Genomic DNA, 10,830 nt, shown 5'->3' with positions numbered 1-10,830 from the left:
GTTACCCATGAAAACACACCGTCATCGCAAATACAGCATTGTTTGGGAACTACTTTTTGCGCAGGAATTCATCTAGCACGTACTAGGGTGATTCTTAGACTACGGGCACTTATGTCCTTTGATCATATTGTATGAAAAACAGAAAAAAGGGAAAATTTCACACATTTATAGTTATCTTTACAATGAAAGTGTGTTAAGAAATTTGTTCTAGTAGTCTATGATGACTTTTTCACCTTTTTTCAGCATCATTATATGCAAATATTGCCGTTTTGTGCTTGTCCCACAGCCAGACTTTTGATCTTCAATGATAAAAATGAATGGTAAAGAAACGTTTTTTCTAATGTTTTAAAATATCTCTGAATAAAATATCAGTAAAATAATCAAAACATAATTGGCGTATTCACTGTCATACAACTGTGATTTTTTTAAAACAAAATTTGTCCCACACTATTGCTGTAATTTCCACCACAACACTGTAATGTCCCTAAACAGTTTGTATGAAAGATTGTTTGGGTAGTTTCTATGGAGATAAACAGTGACATCAGAGCACATGTATATAGCGCCAAATCACAACAAACAGTTGCCCCAAGGCGCTTTATATTGTAAGGCAATGGTGTAGTGGAAATTACATTTACAAGGCCAATAGTGCCCATAGTTAAAGAATCACCCACTAACGCAGAATATACAAAAACTGTACAGTAGTTCGGCCAAAACCAGAGCTTCCACTTTTAGCCTGCCATAAGATAAGAGTGTGACTCATGAGCACCACTCCTGGCTGAACTGCTATACAGTTTTTGTATATTCTGTGTTAGTATGTGCCCGCGGTGATGTGCTTGATGAATTCCTGTGCAAAAAGTAGTTCCCAGATAATTGTGATATTTGGCACAAGAACTTGTGTATTTCATGTGGTTTTTACACCTAAATGATCATAAGTCAATACCTACACTCATCCAGCAGCATCTTCTCACGTCAATAAATTCAGCGCCATTTTGCAAACAAGAGACTGGGTCAGGCGAAAGTAGTCCGGCAAGTTCAGTCTGTGGGCGAGCTATCCCACAGTGCCAAAATAGCAGAGATGTCAGTCCAAGGAGAGTTGCACGCTGAGCAGGGTGCGTGAGAGTATGACAAAATGCTTTTGACTGCTAATGCTCCATGCATTGTACACTCAACAAAAATATAAATGCAACTTGTTTGTTTTTGCTCCCATTTTTCATGAGCTAAACTCAAAGATTTAAAACATTTTACATGTACACGTGTAACCTGATAAATTGTTCAGACTGCACAGGACACAAGAACTGTTTTTGGGCTCTTTAGGTTACAACTTGTTATATTAAGTGAAATTTTACACAAAAGGTTAAAGTAAGTAAAATCAAAGTACTTAACGAGGAAAGAAAATAATTGTTGTGGCTCTCCTATAACAGAGCAAACACAGTTAACATCTGAAGATTACACACATTCCCCTTACCAAAAAATAGTACTTATAAGTATATAAAAAGTAAACTAGAAGTATACTTAAAACATACTTGCATATACTACTTTTTGGTAAGGGTCAGCATCAAACTTTACATGTGCAAAGTTCATAACAGGATAAATATCCCACCGATAACACAGCTCTCAACCAGTCTAAACACCACGGGCATAAGCGCGCACCCCGACGGGCGTGAGCGAGCACCCAGTGGCTGCCAACTGACTTCTGTGTTTCCCAGCACTGCCACCGACTCCGGTCATCTTAGACACAGAACAGTGACACACAGACAGTGAAAACGACGGCTGATTAACCTTAACATGCCGGGAAAATCCATAGAGACAAGCCTGCGCGTCGCGCCCAGGAAGTCGGCCGAGATGACGTCCTAAGTCTCATAGCCTCTTACATAGCCCCAAAATCCACCATGAATCCCCAAAGAAGGAAATGCCGCAGGTGGCATTAATTATAACCAGCAGGACATTTTCCGCCTACACACAAAAGACCTATTTGTCTCAAATACTGTTGACAAATCTGTCTAAATCTGTTAGTGAGCACTTCTCCTTTGCCGAGATAATCCATCCCACGTCACAGCTGTGGAACATCAAGATGCTTATTAGACAGTAGCTAATGGCTGGTCTCAGACCATCTTGAAGGTGAACATGCTGGATGTGGAGGTCCTGGGCTGGTGTGGTTACATGTGGTCTGCAGTTGTGAGTCTGGTTGGATGTACTGACAAATTCTCTGGAATGCCTTTGTTGACAGCTTATAGTAGAGAATTGAACATTGAATTCACAAGCAACAGGTCTAGTGGACTGCACATTTCAGAGTGGCCTTTTACTGTGGCCATCTTAAGGCACACCTGTGCAATAATCATGCTGTCTATTCAGCATCTTAATCTGCCACACCTGTGAGGTGGGATGAATTATCTCAGCAGAGAAGTGCTCACTAACGCAGATTTAGACAGATTTGTCAACAATATTTAAGAGAAATAAATGTTTTAGATCTTTGAGTTCAGCTCATGAAAAGTGGGAGCAAAAACAAAAGTGTTGTGCTTATATTTTTGTTCAGTGTATAATGAAAAAGTTAAAGTGCATTGACCTCTGTGACCCAGACCTGGACACACCCACTATGAGAAATGAACTGCATTTACATCACATTTTTCCAAGTGAATCAGAAGCTCAAAGTGCTTATACTGATGCCTGACATTCACACACCGACGTCAGCATGATGCCATCTGAGACACTCAACTACACACAGGAACAACTTGGGGATTACAGACCTTGCTCAGTGACCCTTATGCTGCCTTTACACATAATGACAGCAAATCACAAATGCCATGAAGTATGTACATTCTTGGCCGCTGATCACAAATGTGATGATTTGAGGCAGAAGCGTCAGGTGTCCTCAGGAACTGCTGCAACCTGTTACCACGTGTTATGATTAATGGCACATGGTGCTGGAGAATTATCAGGAACCATTATGCACAGTCAAGAATAATGTTCCGCGTTGTGAATGAGGTGAATTGTTTCCACACACACACACACACACACACACACACACATACATACACTTCATCCATCAGCTGCTGAACAATTCAGATCGCTCCAGTTTGCTCCTCAAAATCCACAGCAGAAGAACTTTGTGACTGCATGATTATTTGGGCTCTGTGCCATGGAATGGTGCAGAGAGGAGGAGACAGAGAGCCAGATGTGTGGCCAGACGTGGCTCTCGTCTCGTGCTTTTTCCCCAAACATCAGGGGCAGCAGCACGTGGAACACCTGCAGCACACTGAGGAGCACTGGAACAAAACTTTTAGCTGACTTGGAGTCACTGTCCTTCTTCAGCATACTGCAGCAACGAAACTGAATGTGGTGCAGCAGGGTTTAATTGTGCGCACGTCAGAGAAGAACGTTGTCACGCTCTATTAAGGATCACCACTAATCAAGATGGATCAACACGCTCAGTTGCAACCTCCACAACATGAGGCGAAATGAGGGTGGTGCTTGACATTCATGGAAGATTTTTTTTGACAGCCAAAAACATGCTCCATAAAAATCACGAATATCACGCACCAACACGCACTATTAAGAAACCTATTCAGATGCGTTAAGTTACATTAAGAATGTCAGGAATGTGCCAAGAAAGACACAAATATGACATTCGTAACGCGTCCTGCCTATGTGTAAATGCAGCATTAGTGATTTTTCAGCTTGATGGGAGTTTGAACCAAAAAGACTCTGGTCTCAAGCCCACCGATTAACCACTGGACCGTCACCTCCCCACTATTAAAATTAAAGCAAAACCTCAGAAACATTCAGCTGAAGTCTGTCCTTGTTTCATATCAAATCAAAATTATAATTCATAAAGTCTCACAATATGAAGGACCAAAGACTGAATGTGTAAAAAACAAACAAACAAAAAAACCTTTTTTATTATTTAAACTACTTAAAGTAAATAAAATATTCGGAATATTGTTATGACATGAACAAGCAATTCACAGTTCTGGACTTCATTTCCCACAATGCATTGTTTTGGACAGGTTTGGGTTTTTAATCATTTTATCAGACTGAAGAAGAAACTGGTTTCAAACTGAAGCAGCTGCTTGAGTTTTTAAAAAGTTTTTTTTTTAAATATAAATATCCACATTTTAAGTTATCACATCAATAAATCTCAATCTGCAATTTTGCTTCTGCAAATTAACATTTAGCAAGACATTTTTTTTTTACGTCAAAATAATATTTATTATGCACCATTCATTATTATCATCACCATTTTTTTTTTACAATTAACTGCTTAGTTTATGAAACATCAATCAAATTTTCTCAGAAGACGTTTTGACAAAAAAAGTCTTAAACCCGAACCCGCACAATTTTGTCAAAACCAGTTCACCCTTGATGTGAAACTGGCTCAAACCAGATTAGCTGGAATTTAATTCAAATCCTTTTCAAGGTTTTTATCCAAACAAATTGAAGGAAGATGTTATAAATAAATTATTTAATAGTTCATCGCCATTGTCGATTTTCTCGATACGACACACAAGTTTATTTTCCAGCTGTTGCTCAAGGGGTGGGGCAATCTGTGGTCATGTGACCTTTCATCCACATAAAGGTCACTAGAGGTCACTGTGATGATCAGCACAAATAAAGTGACATGGGCATCATTTCATTTATTATCAGACGTTTGATGGTGGATGTTTGCAAATGGGATACGCGTCGTTTCTTTGCACTCACTGTAATGCAAAGATTAAAGGCAAAACGTTTCACACCATCGTTGTGAAAATAAAAAAAAAATCAACTAAATTGAAGTTATTTTTAAATAAAACATGATAGTCCATGAATTAAAGTTCAGGTGTTGTAGTGGATCCACCTGTCAGGAGGTGGGACATCTTTTTGGACATGCCCCCTCTCCGATCCCACAGGTTAAATGAGGATGTGGAATAAATAATTGTAAAATCGGCTCTGATGTTTTGTTTTGGGTCGGATCTGTTTTTGTAACTTCGGAGTTGGAGCAGGTGTTCATGGGTGGCCCCGCCCACAGGCTGATTGTCTTTGTGATGTCATCATGCTCACCTCAATGAGGTGAGGCGCGTTTTGTTATCTGCCACTTTCAGGACGGTCTTTTTTATTGTTGTTGGTCCAGACCCTGTTGTGTCCCTGCTAGTGAAAGCACAGCGCCCCCTCTGTTGAAAGTGAGTCTATGAATGAACGCTGCCACAGGTGTTCTCTCAGGCACAGAGAGGTTTATTTTTAAGCTAAAATTGTGACTTTTCTCAGCAGTCAGTCATCTAAAAACTGAGCTTTTTTGTAATCTGCCTCCTCAAATGGAGAATGGCGGCGCTTATGTGGTCAGACAAACTGCTTTATGGATTCTGGCACATGGGTTCTTTTCTTGTTTACATTCTGGAGTCATTTCACATTGTGACGCTCTTTTTTGACCTCATGACCTCACAAAGACGTGACAAACAGAAGAAGTGAGACTGCCCCCTGGTGGTCAATCGCGGTAATAATGGCAGGTAGGCAATGAGTGCTTGATCCACACACAGAGGGTTAGGTGGTCCAGTAAGTTGAGTTTATCTGAACTGGGTTCTGGTGGACACACGATGTTGGACGTCCTGTCTGTTTTCATAAAAATGTAATACATTTTTCACCAACAGCTCAAATGGCATCATGTTGCCATGGTAACAGCTGAGAGAGTTTGGGATCACGTTCTAGGCAGAACAGTTTCTCTAAATCGGACCTCCTGTTGAGTTTCTGCTCGCTAAAGGTTCATAAAACTTGTCTGCTTCAGTAAAAAGTTGAAAAGCTTCAAAAGTGTCAGCCGACCAATCAGAGCGTCACGCTGTGGAAAGCTCAACGCCGCTGTCACACATCCCGCTGTCCATCCGAACGTCTGCCTTCACATTCTGGACTCCAGCAGGTGGAGCTGCGGAAACAAAGATATGACACTAACCGTAGTTGCCATAGTAAGAGCTTCAACACCACCTGCTGACAAAAAAACTGACCTGCAGCGTCTTCGGCTGTTGAGTACGGGCGATGCAGCGCCCCCTCCAGGACACCGAGGGCGCCGCACTCTCTCACTGACCTGAGAGCAGCGAGCAGGTTCTGGACGGTTCCGCCCGACACCTGCACGACACACACCGCTTAACTGTGGCTTCAATGGGGTCAAAGGTCACGTGGCCTGTTATTTCTTTGTTTCCGATGTTCTGTCGAGATGAGGTTCCTCGCGTAACTGCATATGTGTGCACTGAAAAAAATTACTTGACGAATTTCGCTTATTTTGATGGGCAAGTAAATGTATAAATTGTTCATCCGAACGTAGTAATGTATCAAATCTACTCACTATAAAACGCTAAGTATTTTTAACCTGGAGTTAGCTTATTTCAACAGGCAAAATATACATACATTTATGCTCCTAATGTAAAATACAGAAAATGTTTATATACACTGAATACAATTAATAATAATAAAAAAAAAACTTTGACAGAAAAAAACAAAAAAGCGCATGCGCAGTTGCACGTCGAGTGAGTTACATCATCTCCACGTGCAGTTGCGCGAGGCACCTTATCTCGACGGGTGACGTCTTCAAGTCCGGGGTAGAGCGATGTGCGCATGTGCACGCATGCGCAGTAGCGCGACGCACCTCATCTCGACGTTCACCTCATCTTGATGGGACAACGGCTCCAAATGAAAAACAAAACCTTCAGATTTCACAGGACAAAACGTAGAATCATTTCTCTGTCAGCAAACAGACATCCAGCGACACAGACAGGCTTTAGAGATGAGTATCAGTGCGCCGTGGTGATGTAAGAGCGGTTTTTCTTTGTTGATGACATCACAGATCGATTATCAGCACATCTCATATATCACAAACAAGAGTCATCAGGAGAGGACACGTCCCCCCAGTCCCCACAAATGAGTAATACAGAGTGTCGGGGAACAACCCAGGTACACACTTATGATACATATGAACGAAATTAGTCACCTGGTTCTTGAGATATCATCGCACGAACAAGCTAAAGCGGGCACGCTGATCACTACATCATACACGTCATACAAGGGGCATAAAACATGAGATGGAAATGTGCCAAAACTAATCTCCATCTAGTCATGTGACATGTTGATTGACATGTACCTCATAGCTGTCCAGCAGGGTTCCAGCAGGTGACGGACTTAGTCTGAAGGCTGTGTTCAGGATACCTAGACCAAGACTATGAGCCACATCCTCCCAGCAATCTTCAGTCTCCAGAGCTCGACACAGAGCCTCCTTCACCTCCGCGGTCAGCGTGGACAGGTCACCTACACGCACAAAACGGATCAAATGTCATTATCCTCAAACACACGGCCAATCCGATACTATAACATGGAACAGACGACCACAAACAAAAGGCCGATGCAAAACTACAACATGGAACAGACGACCACAAACACACGGCAGATCCGAGAGTAGAACACGGATCAGACAACCACAAACACATGGCCGATCCGAGACTACAACATGGATCAGACGACCACAAACGCACGGCCGATCGAAACTACAACACGGAACAGACAACCAGAAACGCACGGCCGCTCATTTCTGGTTTGTCTCTCTTTTCCCATTTCCTGTTTCAACTCATTTCTTGTTTGCTTCACTTTTGTCATTTCTTGTTTGCCTCTCATTTCTCATTTATTTGTCTCTCTTTTCCCATTTCCTGTGTATCTGTCTCTTCTCATTTCCTGTGTCTCTCTCTCTTTTCCCAAATTCCTGTGCATCTCTCTCTTTTCCCATTTCCTGTGTGTCTCTTTTCTCAATTCCTGTGTATCTCTCTCTCTCTTTTCTCATTTCACATGTGTGTCTAGCTCTCTCTCTTCTAATTTCCTGTGTCTCTCTCTCTCTTGTCATTTCCTGTGTGTCTCACTCTCTTCTCATTTCCTGTGTGTCTCTCTTTTCTCATTTCCAATGTCTGTCTCTCTGTCTTTTCTCATTTCCTGTGTGTGTGTCTCTCTCTCTCCTTTCTCATTTCCTGTGTGTCTCTCTCTCTCCTTTCTAATTTCTTGCGTGTCTCTCTCTCTTTCTAATTTCCTGCGTGTCTCTCTCTCTCTCATTTTCTATGTTTGTGTGTGTGTCTCTCTCTCTCTCTTCTCATTTCCCGTGTGTGTCTCTTTTCTGAATTCCTGTGTGTGTATATCTCTCTCTTCTCTCATTTCCTGCTGGTCTCTAAAAACATATCTGTGTTTTATTCATTTACTGGTTCTTGTTTTGTCTTTGTTCTTGCTTCAGTGTGATTGTGTTTTGATAGGCCCACATGTCCACAGGACAGACTCACCCTGAGGGGGGACGTTGAATTTCTGGGGAGATTTGTATCCTTTCCCGCTCAGAAGCTCCAACACCTGAAAACACAGATATGTTGGGTTTGGAGCCCAGTGCACAGCCTGAGTTCAGATCCCTGAGACACGGTACCTCCTCGGTGGTAGCCATGCTGAGAGGAGTGGTTCCTGGGACGTAACCTTCATCATCTCTGTCTTCATTACTTGTACAGAACTCTTCCTCCTCTTCTTCACTGTAAAACAGTGGCTCAAAGTTCTCCTTCTGTGGATCTGCACCTGAATCCAGACACAGTCGCACCCTGATGAGGACATTAAACCTGACCTCCATTTTAACATTAACCTCAGAAAAAGTCTGGATCATCTGGATTATTGTATCTCTCACTAAGAAATCATCATGTGTGTCATGTGACACGTTGGACATGTTTCACCAATATCAGCTAATTATTTTTTCATAATCGGGTCAAACTCCATTGCATAAAGAAAATGATCTAGAATCCACGTCAACATTCCTTTCATCACTGTTCCTTCCTTTCACAGAATACGAAAGGCATCTGGAGACAGATAAAACCGATAAACATTTATGGACGTCATTTAACCTGCAAAGATTTGTGGCGAGGAACAAAAAAAACTTTTGATGGCGCAGAGTCCGCTCCGAGCAGATGTTCGGGTGACCTCACTGCTTTACCTGGAGAGGTGACAAAATGCAGAGATATACTGCAGCATTCTGCTCATCTCCTACGTGGACCTTCGTCTGCATCTCAGTAATGTGTCAAACTTAGGGATGGGTATTGATAAGATTTTATCGATATCGACGCCATTATTGATTCTGCTTATCGATCCGATTCCTTATCGATTCCCTTATCGATACCTCTTGTGAATTTTGTACTAAAAGTAGACTTTACAGGTTTGAGTCTTAAAGTAAATAAATATGAAATTGGTCAGTGTATCCTTGATCTCTGGACATAAATAAAAATAAACAAAACGGTGTTTCGCTTTGAAGTTATTAATTCTGACTGGACTCCATCATTCTAACTTGACTCGGCAGAGAGCCGCACAGCGTTTGGAGCTGTGTGAACAGAACGGAGAACAATTCTCGTTTCTTTCTCGCAACGACAGGAGTCCCAGTTAGTGACTTTAATCCGCACAAAAGTGACTCACGATTTCACATATACTGGGATGAAAGTGGTGAAAAACAAAAAAAGCTGAAACCCAAAATTACCCCCACAACACCACCTGCATAAAAATGTTTGAATTCTAGAAGCTCTGAAATGCAATCCGGGACTATTCCAGACAATAAACTGCAGTGAGTGCAACATCCATTTAGTGAGAAAAAACCCAACTTTCCTTATTCAAATTCATTCCCGTAGTATTCTGCTCTTACTAGGATGCAGCAGTTTGGCAGATAGTTCTGGAGGAAATCACTGAAGAAATTAACACATTGAAAATATGGTTTGACCGAAACAAACTGTCATTAAACTTAAATAAAACAGGGATGAAGTGGAGGTGTAAGACTCACTAGGTGTTCACAGGAAACACTTATTTATTTCTGTATGTATGTATGTATTTATTTATTTATGTATGTTAATTGTTAGTTGGTTTTAGATTTTCTGTTGTGTTTTTATTCAGGTTCTTTTTGTCTCTTTCTCTAAAATTGTATATAATCATTAGATTAGTTATTACTAAAAAATAAATTTAAAAATTACAATTTGTAATAAATTTGACTCTTTTACAACAACAAATGCTTGACAGCTGCAACTGCTTAATGCTAACTTAACATTGAAAATGCCATAGACATGCTAACGTGTTAGCATCGGCCCCATTTTTAAGTTATAAAATACATCATATCGTGATAGCTGTGTATGTAGCCCCATCTGCTAACCCTGGTTCGACACAACCCCTCCTCCTCCCCCTGCTGTGTCTCTGTCTTCTGTGCCTCTGCCCAGCATCCCCCCTCCCCCTCCTTACACCTCCACTCACATCACCACCACAGACTGCTTCATTCCCAATACACATCCTGGCACCTGACAGACCTCCTCCCCTCCTTCACCCCTACCTTCCCCCCCACCTGCTCTCCACTCTTCACGGCAGATCAGGTCAGGAGTCAGCTGAAGAGGATAAAGAGCAAAAAAGCAGCAGGTCCAGACAAGATTATCCCGAGGCTCCTCAAATCCTGCGCAGATGAGCTGTGTGGGGTCATGGAGCGGGTCTTCAACCTGAGCCTGAAGCTGAGGACGGTGCCACACCTTTGGAAAACGTCATATGTGGTTCCAGTGCCCAAAACACCGCACGCCAAGGACCTCAACAGCTTCAGGCCAGTGGCACTCTCATCCCACCTGATGAAGACCCTAGAGCGTCTCGTCCTGTATCACCTCCGCTCCACGGTGAGCTCTGCTATGGACCCACAGCAGTTTGCTTACCGGCCTGGCATCGGAGTGGAGGACGCCATCATCTCCCTGCTGCACCGCTCACTGTCCCACCTGGAGAGGCCCGGCAGTGCTGTAAGGATTCTTTTCTTTGACTTCTCCAGCACTTTCAACACCATCCAGCCGCGGCTCCTGA

The 10,830-nt window shown here is 42.2% G+C and overlaps 1 protein-coding gene across 2 annotated transcripts in view; it reads right to left on the bottom strand.

Moving 5' to 3' along the window:
- Positions 1–3,881: 3,881 nt before the first annotated feature.
- The window catches only part of nfkb1 (nuclear factor of kappa light polypeptide gene enhancer in B-cells 1), an 84,588-nt gene continuing 77,639 nt past the window's right edge, over positions 3,882–10,830 (bottom strand). For both annotated transcript variants that reach the window (XM_034182237.1, XM_034182236.1), the window contains 5 exons: positions 8,405–8,547; positions 8,271–8,334; positions 7,097–7,260; positions 5,967–6,087; positions 3,882–5,887 (listed from right to left, as the gene is read on the bottom strand). In XM_034182237.1, coding sequence (XP_034038128.1) covers positions 5,799–5,887; positions 5,967–6,087; positions 7,097–7,260; positions 8,271–8,334; positions 8,405–8,547 — 581 coding nt within the window. In that variant the 3' untranslated portion in view covers positions 3,882–5,798. The remainder of the gene's footprint in view (positions 5,888–5,966; positions 6,088–7,096; positions 7,261–8,270; positions 8,335–8,404; positions 8,548–10,830) is intronic.

This window comes from Thalassophryne amazonica, chromosome 11 (genome assembly GCF_902500255.1).
Source record: "Thalassophryne amazonica chromosome 11, fThaAma1.1, whole genome shotgun sequence".
NCBI classification, from domain to species: domain Eukaryota; kingdom Metazoa; phylum Chordata; class Actinopteri; order Batrachoidiformes; family Batrachoididae; genus Thalassophryne; species Thalassophryne amazonica.
Note: the sequence above shows the minus strand (reverse complement) of the source record. Positions and strands in the feature narration are given on the sequence as shown.